Source organism: Myotis daubentonii, chromosome 8, assembly GCF_963259705.1.
Source record: "Myotis daubentonii chromosome 8, mMyoDau2.1, whole genome shotgun sequence".
Classification (NCBI taxonomy): Eukaryota; Metazoa; Chordata; class Mammalia; order Chiroptera; family Vespertilionidae; genus Myotis; species Myotis daubentonii.
In genome coordinates, this window is record NC_081847.1 from 27,546,704 (window position 1) to 27,564,148 (window position 17,445).

Consider the following 17,445-nt stretch of genomic DNA (forward strand, 5'->3'; position numbering starts at 1 on the left):
CCCAGGGCCTCTTGGGAATTCTTGCTCAAGAGAAAGGAAGTCTGACAGCTCTCCAACTGCCATACTGAAGGAAGCCCAAGTAGCCACATGGAGAGGCTGCTTGGCTAAGAGAGGTGTTTCATCAGTGCCCAGCTGTTCCAGCCATCCTGTATCAAGTGCTAGACATGTGTGTTGTAAATGTTTCCTTCCACGTCCCGCGTGGTTCAGGGTTTGGGATCTGGAAGAAGAGCCGCACACAAATGAAAGAGAAAAGACACGAGATAATTTGGGAATATTGGGGGCCAGGCAGGCAAGTCCAACTCAAGGGGAAGGACTTCCACTGGTGCTCAGGCCTCACCAACTATTTTATAGTCAGAGGTAAACAAGGTAATGGTTACCATAGTTACACAGTTCTTGTGAGTTTCACCTGTTTTGACCATAGTTACACTTCCTGCACTTCCCTCAGCCCATTAGCTTCCCAGATATGATCTGGGGAGTGTTATAAGGTCAAACCTAATTATGCTAAGAGGACTGGGCCCTCTAAGCTGGGACTTGTTTGTGACTTTGCCAACAGGTCAGTCCGAGGCTTAACCCTGTATCAGTTCCCCACACATGTGAGCACAAAATACTTCAGATAACTCTAGTCTTAGCTTCAAGTGTCTGATACCCTAGGAAGGATCCAGGGGAAAACAGCCCAGCTGAGACTATCAACTCCCAGAACCATGAGCTATGATATTGGGGTGGTTATCTATGAAGGAATAGCTAACCTAAATAAGCTTATCATAATGAAAATTTATTTCTTGCCAATTCAGAGTTCATTAAGAATAATGATTTTTTTAGTAAAAAGAATACAGTTCATTAAGAATGCAACTGCAAAAAAAGAAGGATCTCTCACCATTTGAGACAGCATGGTGGGACCTGGAGAGTATTATGCTAAGGAAATAAGCCAGTCAGAGAAAGACAAAGTCACATGAGCTCACTTATATGTGGAATCTAATGAACAAAATAAACTGATGAACAAAATAGGTCCAGAGATACAGAAGCATGCAATAGACTGACAAATCTCAGAGAGAAGGCAGGGGTTGCGGGTGGGGGCTGGGAATGGGGCTGGGAAGTGGAGATTAACCAAAGAATTTATATGCAAAAAAAAAAAAAAAAAGAAAAAAAAGAAAAAGAAAAAGAAAAGAACTTATACGTAAGGGTTCTTCATGACCCATCTCAAAAATTCAGGCTTCTCTGGTCTTGTAGACTCCTAGATCATGATCCTTCCTCTAAAAGTTCCACAGCAGGAGAAGGGAACGTTAGTACAAGTGATACATTCACATCCCTCTTACTTGCTGACAATTAGCTAGAACTGTTACAATGGTAGGCCTAACTTCAAAGAGGGTGTGGAAGCATACTGCTCTGCAGGGGGGGGAAGAGAAGAGAATTAAATATACATCCACCACATTCATCCTCTTTCCTGTCAGTTCGTCAGCTCATCAGAGAACAAGGTATTCTTTTTCTGACTTGGAGCCATGTATCTTTGTGTAACCATAGCTGCCCCACAGTGCTACCAGTGGAAACTACATACTCTAGGGACAAAAGCTCTTTCTCCCAGTACCAGGTATCAATCTTCTTAGAACTGTAATTCCCTTATTTAAGTGCATTCCATTCTTTAAATGCTTTCCATCCTTTAAACACATAAAGGATTGAGCCCTGGCCTATTTACCTATTGCTGCATAACAAATTATCCCAAATCTTAGTGGCTTAAAGCAACATTTATTGTTTCACAGTTTCTGTTGGTTAGAGGACCTACTTAAGGTTTACCCTCTGGCTCTAGATCACTCTTAAGGAAGGCTCAGTCACCTCAGGAGTGGAGGAATGATCTGCTTCTAGGTTACTATTTTTTTTCAATATATTTTTATTGATTTTTTAGAGAGAGGAAGGGAGAGGGATAGAGAGTTAGAAATATCGATGAGAGAGATCGATCAGCTGCCTCCTGCATGCCCCCCACTGGGGATGTGCCCGCAACCAAGGTACATGCCTTTGACCGGAATCGAACCTGGGACCCCTCAGTCTGCAGGCTGACGCTCTATCCACTGAGCCAAACCAGTCAGGGCTCTAGGTTACTTTTGTGGTTGTTCACAAGATTCAGGTTTCCAGAGCTGTTGGACTGCGGCCTCCATTTCTCATGTGTTTGGGGAATAAGGAGTAACTTTGTGTTACTGGAGCATGGGGGATTGGAGGCATGGTGGACCGTAAATTGGGCAAAACTGAAGCTAGATTGTGAAGGACTTTGTGAACTACAAGTGAATTCGACTTTAATTTAGGAAAAATAGAGAGCCCTAGAAGCATTATAGCTTGCTGTCCAATGCCTCCAAATGATAATACATAATCTTTACTGAATCATACTATAGGCATTATATTTATCTCGCTCAGTCTTCACAGCCATCATATGCAGTATGTTCTATTATTAGCAGCATTTAAATAAAACATGGGAGTCAAGTAGTTTTAGCCCCAAGTCACATTGGTAGGAAGTGTCAGCGAGATGTCAATCATGCTTTGACAGCAGTTGCTTCCCTGACCCTGGTCTGTGCCATCCCACCACACACATGTTCCCACACATTCTTGCTATATTCTTTCCTACTCACCTTAGTTGGAAGGCCAAGAAATGCAATTTTTGAACCTACATTTTGTGTTAGATATAGGAAAAACTTCAGCAATGGTTTTTCTTTTTTAAAAATTTTTTTATTATGTATTGGTTTCGGGGGTACAGCTTAGTTTGACAACCATATAATTTACATAGCGTTCCCTTGATGTTTCCAGTAACCCAAATGGCTCTATACATAGTTATCACTATGTTATTGACTACATTTTCTATGCTTTACCTACTTCCCCATGACTATTTTGTAACTACCAATTTGTACTTCTTAATCCCTTCACCTCTTTCACCCGGTACAACCCCCAGTTCTCTCTCTGTATCTATGAATCTGTTTCAATTTTGTTTGTTCATTTATTTTGTCCTTTAGATTCCACATGTAAGGGAAACCATATGATATTTGTCTTTCTCTGATTGACTTATTTCATTGAGCATAATACCCCCTAGGCCAGCGGTTCTCAACCTGTGGGTCAAGACCCCTTTGGCAGTCGAACGACCCTTTCACTGGGGTCGTCTAAGACCATCCTGCATATCAGATATTTACATTATGATTCATAACAGTAGCAACATTACAGTTATGAAGTAGCAACGAAAATAATATTATGGTTGGGTCAGAACATGAGGAACTGTATTTAAAGGGCCAGAAGGTTGAGAACCACTGCCCTCGGCCCACCCATGCTGTGATAAGCAATAATTTCTTTTGTGGTCTCAGATATGCTCTTTCTTTATCATTTTGAAGAAATTTCCAACATACACAAAAATAGAAGAGCAAAAATGAGCTTAGCTTGAATATTAATTGATATTGTGCCACTTTGGCTTCATTCACCTTCCCTCCATCCTTCAAATTTTACTTCTGGAGTTTTAAAAAGTGAATTCTAATACAGCATAGTATTTTAACCATAAATATCTCACTATCTGTAACCAATCAAAATTTAAAAATATATAGTCACAACACCATTATCACACCCAATAAATGAACAGTAATGCCTCAATATGAGGTCCTATTTTTAAGAACATTTTTCTTTTTTAACAAATAACATATACACAAAAGCTGCACTGAATAGAATGGTAGGAGTCACATGAATAAGTCCTTTTTTTAATTAGTAAAATAAAATGTTTTCAACTGAGTTTATAGGATTGATCTTGTTAGAAAGGACAAATGTCTCAAGGTCTGGGCCGATCTGACTAAATGCTATTGCTGCTGAATTTTAAAATGCAGCACAGTATTCTGCAGATGCAGCTGTAACAAGATGAGCTTGACAGGAACCCAACCTGATAAGTGAGTGTCACTTAGTCATTTTAAAAGAAGAATCAATATGTAATTGACCACATGGTGTTAATAAGCAATGGCTAAGCTTCCCTTAGGCTTTGGATGTAAGTTCATATGCAAAGTAAATAAAACTGCCTTGCAAAAACTTCCTTGAATAGAGCACCCAAGCTTCAAAACCCTTGAGTATACAATAACATCAGCATACAATAAGAGTGACTTTTAGTAACATTTATTGCAGAAACATTTTCCAAATTTGTCATAGTTTAAACTTGAGTCATATTTTGATAAGGGCAGGGTCCACATAGAATTTAGCTACTACAAATCAACACCTAATGCGGGTAAGACCTTCTCTGGAGGCAAATTAACCTTTCTTTCCTATAAGTAGGGATTGTAGATTCATGTCATATGTCTTGTCATAATCATTGTTGTATACTTATCTGTGTGTTCAGAAATCACATTGTTCTCATGATATGTTGATTACTGTCATCTGGTCATTGGTGCCAATTCAAGGCCAACAGGAATCCCCAATTTGGGGTGCAGTGAAGAAGGGAACTTTATTCAGTATAAAACAGCTCAATTGGGATATGGCATGGCTGTGGAACAGCCCTGGGGCCAGGCCCTTCTCTAGCTCAGCACCAAACTGGGGAACACAGCCCTCAGCCTTCCTTGGAAAGGGACAGTGCACTCTCAGAGCCTGCAGGGAGCTGGCTTATATAGACAGAAGTAGCTGCCCCTGGCCCCTGATTGGTCTGGCTTCATGCAAATGAAACTCCAAATCTTCAAAGTTTGATTGGCCCCAAAGGTACTGTCCTGATTGGTCAGAATAGAGCCACTCTGGTTGTTTGCAGATGCAAAGCTCTGATGGAGAAAGCTTCAGTCCTATTGGTTAAAGTAGGATTCCAGGAACTGCTTTATAAAAGCTGATGCAGACAGCAGCAGCACAATGCAGGCAGGTAGTTCAGTGCAGAGGCAGGTAGTTCAGTTTAAGCTTCTCTCTGAAGTGGAGAAGCCCTTGTGTAGAAATGGCTGCCAGGCTTATAATTATTGTTATTATTTGTTGTTGTTTTTTAACTTTAGCCCATTTGCCAACTTCTTAGTGTCTTCATTCTCCTACGGGTTCACATCAGGTTACTCAGTTTCATCCTTTGAACACCTAATGATTCTTATAAAGCACACTTCAAGAAGCTCCTCACCCTCTAATTGTATTTCAGTCACACCCAAGGGTGTGGTGGCCTCTAGGTACAGATGCCGTGTATCTGGAAAGAGATTTGGAAATATTTAAGGCTACTTTCATTTATATCTGACCAAAAAAAAAAAATTAGGTGCATTTCATTGCAACTGGCAATAGTCTTATCAACTGACTCATTTGATCTATCAGTACCCACGTTTTTATAAAATTAAAATTGTTTTTGTAAAAAACTACAACCGCATAGTCTAGTTTCACAATTACCTCCAATTAGGCAATACACACACGCAGAGAGTCCTTGAATTTTCCTTGCCCTTTCAGCCGGAGACGCTCACCATGTCCCTCCATTTTTCATTACACAGGTTTACTTTGCAGCCCATTGTTCTCTTTGCTACCCTTTGAGGGGTGCATTTTTTAAATTAGTGGCCATGTTTCTCTTTAGAAAAAACCCACACGAGCCGACCGCCCTTCCTGGGTAGCCTGGGCACACGCGGTGCCTGTTGGTGCCTGTTCTTCCTTATGCAACAGCCAGTCATCTGTTTCTGCTCAGCTTGGTGGGCAGGAAGAAAGGGAAGCCGTCGCCTAGCAACCGACACCCCGGGCCACGCAGCGGGAGGGGGCGTGGCCTCAGCGCGCCGCGGCGGTTAAGAGGCGGTGCCCGTCCCGCCTCCAGCCGGGCCTGTGCGCGCGGCCCGGTGCAGGCCAGGGAGCCGGCGTCCCCTCCGACCGCCCGGGAAGGTCCAGGGCGCGCGAGCAAGGCCGCGGATCCGCCTCTCCTTTCGCTCCGCGCCCCACGATGGCGGGCGGGCGCTGCGGCCCGCTGCTCACGGCGCTCCTGGCCGCCTGGGTCGCGGTGGCGGCGGCCGCGGACGAGGCGGAGGAGGCCGGGCCCGAGCACGCTGCGCTGCCGGCCGAGCAGAGCATGGTGCTTCCCATGACTGCCTCCAACTGGACGCTGGTGATGGAGGGCGAGTGGATGCTGAAATTGTGAGTGTGCCCGCCCGACCCGCACGCCACACCGTCCGCCCTCCCGGCGCCCCGCGGGCCGCCCCCGATGCCGCACCCTCCGGGGGCTGGATCTCGGGCCCCCTGCGAGCTGCGCTACCCCCGGCTGCTCGCGCTGCGCATGCGCCGGCCCTCCGCGGTGACAGCCGAGGGGGAAGCGCGATCCCCTCCGCTCCCTCGCCTTGCTTGCCCCCTACTTTAGGGAAAAGTGTTTTAGGGGTGGGGTGGCTGAGCAGCTTCCCACGGAGCGGTCCTGGGGAGGGGGAACGGAGAAAATCTGCCAGAAAATAGCGTGCTTTTGATGTAGGTGTGTAGGTCGAGGAGAAAGGGCGGTCATTCAATGACACTTAACTTGCAGAACAAATACGTAGCGTGTGCTAGGCAATGCATTCGTTGAATGAATAGTTGCAGCACCGAGAGGGCAGGCCAGTTTGTCTCTACACTATCTTAGTATTCATTTTGAAAATCCGAGGTGTGAGAAAATACAACAGATTTTGAAATTTTAAAATCAAATGTTGATATTTGTAATTTTCAGGGGTAGGACTTTCTGGGTAATTGTAACTTAATTGTGCTAGTGTCATAAAGAAAAGGATATTAATAAATTGCCCCCCTTTGAAAAATAGAAAGTAAATCATGGTTAGTGCCTTTACTTGATGGCAAAGTATAGTTTTGGGTTAGGAGCAGGCAAGGGACTGTTTATCATAGATTCAATTAATTTATACTAGGAAGAAAGATTTCAAGTGGGCAGGGGTAGATGTTTGGATAGTCTTGAGAGACCATTCATGGTGGGCCTGCAGAGAAAATGAAGGATGGAGGAAAGATCACTGAGATCACATCTCATTGACCTGTGGTTTCAGCAATATACATATTTGATCATTACTATTTGACACCTAATTTTTCATTGAGGACATACACACTCATATAATTGGATCTTTCCTTTATTTGTCCCAGACTAAATTTTAAATCTGTTTAGATGCAAGCAGAAGTCTATAAAATGAAAAAGTCCCTGTGAGATCAGGGCCAAAAGTTAAGTCACTTAGCAGATTATGTTGTTCAAAGAACAGAATGCACGTTACCCCTCAAACATAAATTTACCCTTTAGACCTCAAAGTAAGTGCCTTTGGTATCATGAGAAATCAATGAAATTATTAAAGAGATCTGTTGACATGAAGCTCTTATTAAAATAAACCCCCTAACTGTGAATGGAGGTGAGGAGATCATTTTCCTTTTAAGAGAGAAACTTGTAAGCAAAGTGGAACTTGACTCAGGACTGCCATGTTTGTAAGAGTGTCAGAGGCTGCATTTGGTCAGTAGTAGTACAGGCAGTTCTTTTTTCAGGAAGTCCTTGCACAATGGAGTTTTTCTAGATGTCTGTTTTCCAATTAAAACTGAGTTTGTATATGACATGAAAGTCAAAGCAGAAAGGCCTCAACTATTTTATAGTTACTTTTGAAATAGTGCTTTTTTTTTAAGCAAAATTACTAAGAACACTAAAGCTGAGGTAAGTGTAAGCCAAGTTAAGCTTATAAAGAGGCAACAGCCAATAGCTCCTATGTTTGACCATGTTGACAGTTCAAATTTTACTTGTTTGTAAATATACAAGCCTAGATGTAGCAATTGGCTGCTCTACACTTGTCATGTGTCCTTTGCAAGGAACGCGTATGGGCTGTGTGATGCATGGTGAAACTTGTAACCTGGAAGTAAGCTGTATAGACACAAGATCATTTTGGTAGTTCTCTTCAGAATAGGAACAAGGCTCAGAGAGGATTTCAACCACTGCTTCCAACTTTCTACATACTGAGCCTAGGTGCTTGACTGAAGAAATATTGTGACACTCCTCAAAAATGTAAAATTCATTATATTCTCACTACCTCTAGAGGCCTATTAAGAATTTCTAAGAATTCATTCTAACAGCCAATAAGTTAAACTTTTTTCATGATATACAGGGTGTCCCCCCAAAATGTATATACACTTTAGTAGCTGATAGCTCCATTTTGAAAATGAAATGTATTTGAACAAACACTGCCTTTATAATTTTCAAAGTGTATGTATACATGTTTTTGGACACCCTATATACAACAGAGAAAAACAAAATGTGTTAATACTAGTTTTCATGTTAACACTTTGTTCAGCTGAACTGGTCATAATAAATGAAACTTGTTAGACATTCACATGGTTAGATGGTGTATTTAACTTCTCTAAAGAATCAAGTTAGGCTTTCTGACAGTATTAGAAATCTGACATTACTTTGAATGACAGTTCTTTATTTGTTTATTTGCTTATATGCTTCCTCTCTTCTGGGAATTTTTTTCTTTTACATTCCATTTTATACGAAGCTACCATAATGCAGTTCCTGGTTATATTGGTATCAATAACTTAATTATTTTTTAAAGGATCTAACAGTTTCTGCTTTAAGGCATGAAAAGCTTTTACTATAAAATTTAATTCGTACTACTTTCAGCTAATTTTTTTTGGATCCTTGCAATTGAATATCAGTTTTTAAAAAGCACTCTTTGCTGAGGAGAAATATCGGTTAAAAATATTCACAATTCTGGAACCTTTTTCAAGATCTGAGAAATTCATCCATTACTACATATTTACATTTTCTTTAACGCTGTGAACTTATATATTCTATTTTTATCTTTTTGCCTTCATATATGGTTCTATGATTTCTATCCCCATTTCTACCATATCTCTATAATTGGCTTTCTGTGCTTTTTTCATCAACTGCTGATGGAAAATTTGCTCTTTCTCAAGGTTAGGAAAGATGACCTAATCTTTAAAATGTCTTCTGATGTGTTATTTCCATTGTTTCATACTATCTTTTTCTCAGCTGCTTCATAACCTTGTGCTATTTTAAACACTTTCTTGGCTCCCATTATTCAGTCTTTGAGAAAATGACTTTTGTTCTTTTGAAACAAAAGTATGCAATTTAATACATTCTGTATACTGTTCTGGTACCTGTTTCCTCCAAAAGAAACATGAAGATATCCAAATAGCTTAAGAGTGATGCATTGACCTTTAAACTGATGTACAGAGAAAACGTATGTCTTTGGGTTAAAATTCCTCAGGAAAGCATGCAGATCTTTCTAAAGCACTACTCTTCCTGACTTCGTTCTTGGGTTGATCATGTTTCAGAATTGCAATTAGTCATCTGGTGGTGGAGGAAAGCCCCATTTACTTCCCTGGGACATCTAGGTTTTAGTATTGTTTCCTCCATACCCTTATTATAACATTATTGCCTTACCTTACCCATATCAAATAGTTATAATTTTCTGCAGTGTAATAGATTGTTTTGATTTGATGATTGTGTTTTTGAGAGAGTCATTGCTTATCATGTGTCAGCTTCTGAGTTGGGGATCTGGTAAGATGAAAATGAATGAGTCACATTCCTTGATTTCAAGGGACTGGCAGTCTACTGTGCCCTCAAGAAAATAAATATTATATGTAGCATTCATTTATTTAGAAAATATTTACTAAATATTTCTTATCTGTCAAGCATCTAGCAATGGTTCTTACCAGAGCATTTTGGATTGGACAGTTCTTTGCTGTGTGGGGATGGTTCACACATGGCAGAACCTTTGGCATCCCTGGTTATTACATTCTAGTAATGAAGTGACATCAAAATAATTTAACAACCTCCATCCCCTGTGCACATGTCCAGATACCTCTGAGAGAAAACCACTGCCCTAGTTACTGTTTTGGTTATTTAAAAACATGCAAAAGAGGAATTCATAAACTAACAAAGAAGTATTTGATTTCAGAATGTTTCCACAAAGGGTATTCATCCACATCATTATTGTCATTGTCATTTCAATCATAGTGAACAGTGTGTTGTTTACATCACAGTTTCTTAATGCTCTTATTTGATCATCCAGCAATCAGATACAGAATTATCATTCTCAGTCTCATTCACTGGAGGAGACAGAAACTTGGGAAGATTAAAGCTTTGACCAAGGCTGGATCTTTAGTAAGTTGTGGGCAAGGCCAGAACTAGAATGCAGACCTGAGCTTGGCAGTCTTTGATCAGGCCAGGGAGAGTAGGTGGGTAGTGGGGGAGCCTGAAGGGAGGCACAGAGTCAGGCTCATTTGTGCTTAGGCTCGCAGCTGCCAGCACCTAGGCCCACATAAGGGGAGGCCTTTTCCCTATGGGATTCAGTGGCCTATCAATGGTTTTACCATCTTTCTAGTTTCTGCAAATGAAGATTTTTATTGCTATACTGGAGGCCCGGTGCACGACATTCGTGCACTCAGGGGGGAGGGTCCCTCAGTCTGGCCTGCGCCCTTTCACAGTCTGGGAGCCCTTGGGGGATGTCCAGCTGACAGCTTAGGCCAAGCAGGACACCTTAGCACTGCTGCAGAGGTGGGCCAGCTGGGTAGTAGGGGAGGAATGTGACTCATTCATTTTCATCTTACCAGCCATCAGCCCAGCTTGTGGCTGAGCGTCTCCCCCCCGGTGGTCAGTGTGCGTAATAGTGACCAGTCGTTCCACTGTTCAGTCGATTTGCATATTACCCTTTTATTATATAGGATGCTCATTCCTGACACACCTCAGCACTCATACAGGTTCTCTGACTTCCCAACTCCCTGGGAAAATTCTTTTTCACTGTGTCTTGTGTTGTCTAGCAGGGCCCATATCACAACTTGTAATTATAAGTTAATTTAGATGCTTTGGTACTGAGTTTTTGTCTGAGTCCTCCTCTGGATGATAAACTTTTAAAAAAAGGAACTAAGGTTTTCTTCTTCCTGTTTATCTCAAGAGACTTGATAACTATCAAGTACTGGGTGTGTTCAATAAATACTTTTTGACTAAGTGAATGTGTAACTAGTAGACTTTATTTGTTCTTCTAGTAAAGAGCTTCCTCAAATATATCACTGAAGGAACACCTGTATATATTTTCTTAGGTGCTAAGGATAATCACTCTCATCTACCATTTATTCATTGATGTAATAAACATTTATTATGATGTAGGATCTGCCAGGTTCTGTTTAAGTACAAACAGTGCACCAGTCACTACCTTAATGGAGTGAAGTAAAAGTAGTAAATTCCAGTAAAAGTAGTGAATTCCATTTTCTCTTGCAAGTAGAATGGTTTTCGTAGATGTGTCACTGATTATTTTTCCTCTGCATTTTTGAGAACATTTCCTAGAAATGACCTAAAGATATATATTTGAGCATACAATTTTGAAAAAAATGTATCTTTATTGTTGAAAGTATTATAGATGTCCCCCTTTTTTTCCATACTTCCCCACTTCCATTCCCTCCTCAGGCCTTCATCACTATTGTCTGTGTCCATGGGTTATGCACATAAGTTCTTGGGTTGATCTCAGATTTTTAACTCTTGGATCATTAAGACATTTTCCAGATTTTCCAAAATGAAGCATAGCACTTGATGTAGTGAAGGCATCCCTTGTTGGCATAGAACAATGAATCTAGCATACCTCTTTCATCTTCATTGTTACAGATTTTTCTGAGCATTTTGGTCACAGTAAGTTCTAAGTGAATATTAAGTGTATCTGTCATTGCCCATCTCACTTATGCAAGGATAAGAAAAGAGAATGTCCTGGGAAACATGTGACATTCACACCAAGACAGAAGAAAAATTTTCCATTATTGGAGAATAAAAATAATATTTTTAGTAAAATTTTATTTCAAAGAAATATAATTCACTCCTTCCCTGAAGTATTTAATACACTTAATGAAATCTCATACCAAATTGAGTTATGCAATTAAAGAATTGAGGGCTTTCAACTATTCTTCCATACAGCAGAGCTTAAATGTAATTTGTATATGAATACTAATGGATAACAAAAGCGTGTTGTTGAATTTTGTTTTCCAGAAATGGTTATTAATAGTGGACTGATATTCAAATTATAATTTTTTAAAATATATTTTTATTGATTTCAGAGAGAGGAAGGCAGAGGGAGAGAGAGATAGAAACATCAATGATGCGAGAGAATCATTGATTGGCTGCCTCCTGCAGGCCCCCTACTGGGGATCGAGCCCACAACCCAGGCATGTGCCCTTGACTGGAATCAAACCCCGGACCCTTCAGTCTGCAGGCCGACTCTCCACGCTCTACCCATTGATTCAAACCGGATAAGGCCCAAGTTATAATTTAACAGTGTTTTGGCTATCTGGAATATGTTTCAAATGACTTTATGAAGCTTACTAACTTTACATACCATTGTCATCTGCAAAAACTTTAAATAGAAAGATACTTCTTGAGTGTTCATGAATATAAAGGTACTAATTTCTCTTGGAGGTTCTTAGATTAAAGGAAGGTTACCTTATATGTAAAAGAAAAAGTTGGAAAAATCTGTTCTTTATCATAATTAGGAGAAGACTGCCACTTGGAACTAATTTTAAGTAATATAAATGAATATTGGATTCAGTCCTTTCTGATGAGTTTTATTCATGCATATGTACATAAATAAATTACATGTATACATGTGTTATAGAGAGAGACAGAGAAAGAAGAGCATGAAAGTCACATACATGACATACATGACTTTCCTCTGGCCCCTGGGGGTATTTTATTTATAGTAGTTCTAATTACTGCCTAAATAACTGTCCTTTAAATATGGAAGAATACTAATAATTTAAAATGCTTCTATAACAAAAGACCGATTTCCACACCTGAGACTTGAAGCTGGTTTATCTCCACCAAAAGAACACACTAAGTGAATGAATGATATTGGTGGATTTCAACACAGTAAGCTCAGATTAAATCTCAGAGAGAATGGCATTAACAGTGCTGCAGACCAGTGGGTAGCAGCTACATAGAAAATGGAATATCTAAAATTACTTCAATGGCATTTGTATATCTGAGGGTCAATATTACCAAAAAAACCCCTCCAATTTATATAGTAGCCTGTCTAGAGATTAGGGACTGGGATTCTTTTTAAATGATGAAATTTGCATGATTTAATAATTACTGAGGTAGCAAATGTGTCCACGAGTTACATGCAAAAGCAGGGGTTCAGGGAAACAAAGCAAAGAGGATCCAGAGATCTAGAGTTCATTGAACTTCACTTCAAGATTTCTTTCTTTTTTTTTTATTCTTTCTCTCCTCCTCCTCCTTTCTCTCCCTCTGTCCCTCTTCCTGTCCCCTATTCTCTCCTTCTTCCTCTCCCCTTCCTTTTCCATCTCTGTTGATATTAGGTATTATTTTCCTTGGAGATTTTTATCACATAAATACCTCCATCTGGGTTTTTGTTCTGCATGGTTTTAGGTGACCTTAAGTCTCTCTAAACTTGTCTTGTCTGTCAGCAATACTGTAAGGTTCAGATGAGCTGATGTGTCAGAAAAGTGCCTTGAAGATGTTTAAGAGAAAACCACAGGAACAAAGTGGCATCACTGTCGCTAAAGGCCCATGACACCCACTTAGCTTTAATACCTGACCTAATTGCAGTTTCAGCCTCTCCCAGAAACATAATCTCAATCAACCAGTCTGGAACTTCCTAGTCAAGTACGCTTAAGGTAATCTGTCCAATACCTGCCTGTCCCTCCAAGAAGAGGCAACCTGCAGGATTAAAAACTCTTCCAACTCACTCAGGTTCTCTTTCCTCAAAAACAAGATATCCTGGTTTAAAAAATCATCCTTTCTTTTCTTTTGTTAAAGGCTCCTTTGTCCCACCCTCCTTCTTATAGAAATTTTCATTTTGTACAACCCCACAGAGCACCCTTCTTATTGGTAGACGGGATGCTGCCCAATTCATGAATAGCTTAATAAAGCAAAGTAGATCTCTACTCAGTTGAATTTTGTAAAAAACAGAAACCAAGTAGTATATTACCAACATACTTTGTATTAATGATTGTTCTTGATATGTACCTGCTTTATATGTGTCATCTTATCTCTCAATGTCCTTAAAAGATAGCTGCTGTTATTTCATTTTACAGTTGAAGAAACTGAGGCATGGAGTGATTATTAACCTGCCCAAATGTAACCTTGTAATTAGCTAGTTTATTATATTAATAATAGGAAGAGAGCAAAGGGGAGACCAGACTTTATAAGCATGTTCATCTGGGCAGCTCCAACTTTAAGCTCCCCAGGGAACCATGGATCCATTCCCTGCACATCCCAGGGGGAAGGGATCAAACAAAGGGGGAGATGGGCCTGTATGCAGTGCAGCCCACGTGACCTTAGGGAAGGTCCTTGCCTGTCAGTCTAGCCTCCGGAACAGTGATTTGACTAGGAGGATGGAGCCACTGCAAGTGCCTGGAATCTTGGAAGTTTAAAGTCCCCAGACAAAGAGTTCTTTCTCTCTTGCTTCCTTCTTGACCCCTGTTTCTCTCTTGCTCCATGACCCACACTTGGTCTCCTAAGCCGAATTAGGTGATGTTCACTGGTACTTGTACTTATATATCTTTTGTATCTTTTTAGAGCAGTGGTTCTCAACCTGTGGGTCGCGACCCCTTTAGGGGTCGAACGACCCTTTCACAGGGGTCGCCTAAGACCATTGGAAAACGCATATGTAATTACATATTGTTTTTGTGATTTATCACTATGCTTTAATTATGTTCAATTAGTAACAATGAAATTGGGGGTCACCACAACATGAGGAACTGTATTAAAGGGTCTCGGCATTAGGAAGGTTGAGAACCACTGTTTTAGAGGATACTATTCGATCCACTGTATGTACTTTCTAAACAGCAAATTTCGCTGGATTTCCATTTTATATCTGCAGGTGAAATCCTGGACCACTTTGGAGCTTTGTGGTGTGAGTGTTTGTGATATTTTCCAGGATGTGGGAAAGCATTGTAAGGCCATAGCATATTGCCAGGAGGATGGCCCAGTCTCCCGAAGTTCTTCCCTTGACTTCCACCTTAAACTTCCCTGATCCATTATTCACAAGCTGCCCAGTTATTTTTTAAAAATAGAAATCTAATCATAATTCTCTTACTCTTTAGGGTTTACCATGGAGCTTCAAATACAATCCTACCTCTTTATACAGTTTTTTTCAAAGGTTGTGGATGATATCTTCACCCTCCTCTCTCATTACTCTGAGCTTCATTCACATTGTTCTCTTTACTTAGAAGTGAACATTTTTTGACCCCTCTCTGCTCACGCCCCTACTTTAGAACTTAGCACAGATGCATTTTCCTCTGTGGGCCCTTCTGAGACCACCCAGCTCCTGAGTGTCTACACAGCATCTGTCCCATACTCTCAGTCATGGCATTTGCCACCAGGCTTGTTAATTATCCCTGTGCTGGCCAGTGTTCACCTCTGGATTGTATCTACAAGGAGAGGGAGGGGGGTACCACATCTGTCTTGTTCACAGTTGTAACCTCAGCTTCAGCATTGTGTGCAATTCAGATTTATTGAATAAAATAAATAAATGTAAAAACCAGGGTTCTGATTGAAGTCCCACTTATTTCTAACTCCTCTTTAAGAAAGCTGGTTTAGCCCATAGCTTCTACTTTCTTTCTTGGATTGGTTCAGAACTGCTGCAGATCTTTGGAAATGACTCGCATAAATATTTGGGAACCCACTAGTAACAGATGTTCTGGTCTCTGCCTAGCAGCTCTATAGTTATGATGGACCTGGAACTGGTTTGGCTAGTTTAGGGATGTCCTTGTGAAAATTGTCCTCCTTTAGTGTGCAATCAAAATAGTATTCTCCCTCAAAAATCAGAAGCTACGTAGAAAGTGACAAAATTTGGGTTGATTGTAAGAAAAACATTGAAATAAAGTATTTTATGTATTACAATAGTTTGTGAAAATCTTCTCAAACTTTGGCTAATTTCTTCCCAGTGAATTAATCTTCATACATTAAAGTCTAGGGAAATACGTTTTTGTTTTTCTATATCAGATGACTTTGGAAAAGCTTGATTTTGTGCTTCCTTTTAGACAGATATTTATTTTTTTAACTTAGATAATTTGTCTGTTTTCCAGCTGTTTTCCATGTTTTATATTGATTAGCTATTCTTCTTTTTAGTTATGCCCCTTGGTGTCCATCCTGCCAGCAGACTGATTCAGAATGGGAGACATTTGCAAAGAATGGTGAACTCCTTCATATCAGTGTGGGGAAGGTAGATGTCATTCAAGAACCAGGTACTGTAAATGTTGAACATTAAAGGCAAATGTTTGTTACTTTTTAGTTTGAATTTTTTTCAAATATATAGAAAAGTTGTGATACTCATGAACTGACCATCTAAAATCAACAGATAACATTTTGGCACATCTGGGTCTGTCTATGTATGTGTGTGTTTACACATATATATTAATATTTTTAAAATTATTTTCTTTTGCTGAGTCATTTGAAAATAAGTTGCAGACATCATGATTTTACCTTCAATACTTTGGCATATTAAAATTTCCCTAATTATTTCCCACATGTCTTTTAATAGTTTTTGGAACCAGGATCTAATCAAGGTTCACTATTTGCATTTGGTTGTTAAGTGTTTTCAGTGGCCCTTAGTTAAAATAGTCCTCTGATATTCTGAAGAGAATAGGCCAGAGGTGTGCCTAGGTGTTTTCTTATATTTTCTATAAACTTGAAGTTCAGCCTAGACTTTAGAGGCATGATTCAGGTTGGACATGTATGGCAAGAATATTTCATAGGTGATACTGTGCTTCATAGTTTATTAGAGGCCGGGTGCACAGATTCATGCACATAGAAAGGGAATGAATTAGAAGGTGGCCTGTGAGGCGGGACTGGACGAGACGGGCTGGACACACCTTGGAGCCAACCTCCCGCAGTTCCTCCCCAGCCAGCCGCACCTGGGGCAGTGCCAGGGCTCGAAGGGCATCTCGAAGGGTCCCTCGGGCAGGTGGTGGTCCCTTGGCCTGGCCTATGGGGATTGGGCTCCCTCCTCTCTGGTTCCAGGGCACTCACTCAGGAACCACCACTGCCAAGTCACTGCAGCTCGACAGCTCCTGCGTTGAGCATCTGCCCTCTGGTGGTCAGTGCATGTCATACCTACCGGCCGGTTGGTTGGATGGTTGGATGGTTGCTTAGCCTTTTATATATATAGACTAGAGGCCCAGTGCATGAAATCCGTGCACAGAGGGAGGGGGTAGGAGTCCCTCAGCCCAGCCTGCACCCTCTCCAGTCCAGGACCCCTCACAGTCCGGGACCGCTGGCTCCTAACGGCTAACCTGCCTGCCTGCCTGATCATCCCTAACCACTCTGCCTGCCTGCCTGGTCATCCCTAACTGCCCTCCCCTGCCAGCCTGATCACCCCTACCCGCCTCTGTCTTGGCCCCCGCCACTGTGGCTTTGTCCGGAAGGATGTCTGGAAGATGTCCGGTCTAATTAGCGTATTACCCTTTTATTAGTATAGATGCCATCAGAAGACATGTACTATCACTGTTAGTAATGTTCAGTTTGAGCACTTGGTTAAAGTGAGGACACTAAAC

The 17,445-nt window shown here is 40.8% G+C and overlaps 1 protein-coding gene across 2 annotated transcripts in view; it reads left to right on the plus strand.

Moving 5' to 3' along the window:
• The first annotated feature begins 5,725 nt into the window (after positions 1–5,725).
• TMX4 (thioredoxin related transmembrane protein 4) overlaps positions 5,726–17,445 on the plus strand; it is a 38,033-nt gene continuing 26,313 nt past the window's right edge. Inside the window, exons 1-2 of one of the 2 annotated variants that reach the window (XM_059705580.1) lie at positions 5,726–6,063; positions 16,022–16,137. In XM_059705580.1, coding sequence (XP_059561563.1) covers positions 5,873–6,063; positions 16,022–16,137 — 307 coding nt within the window. In that variant the 5' untranslated portion in view covers positions 5,726–5,872. The remainder of the gene's footprint in view (positions 6,064–16,021; positions 16,138–17,445) is intronic. The other variant, XM_059705579.1, reaches the window with a different exon arrangement.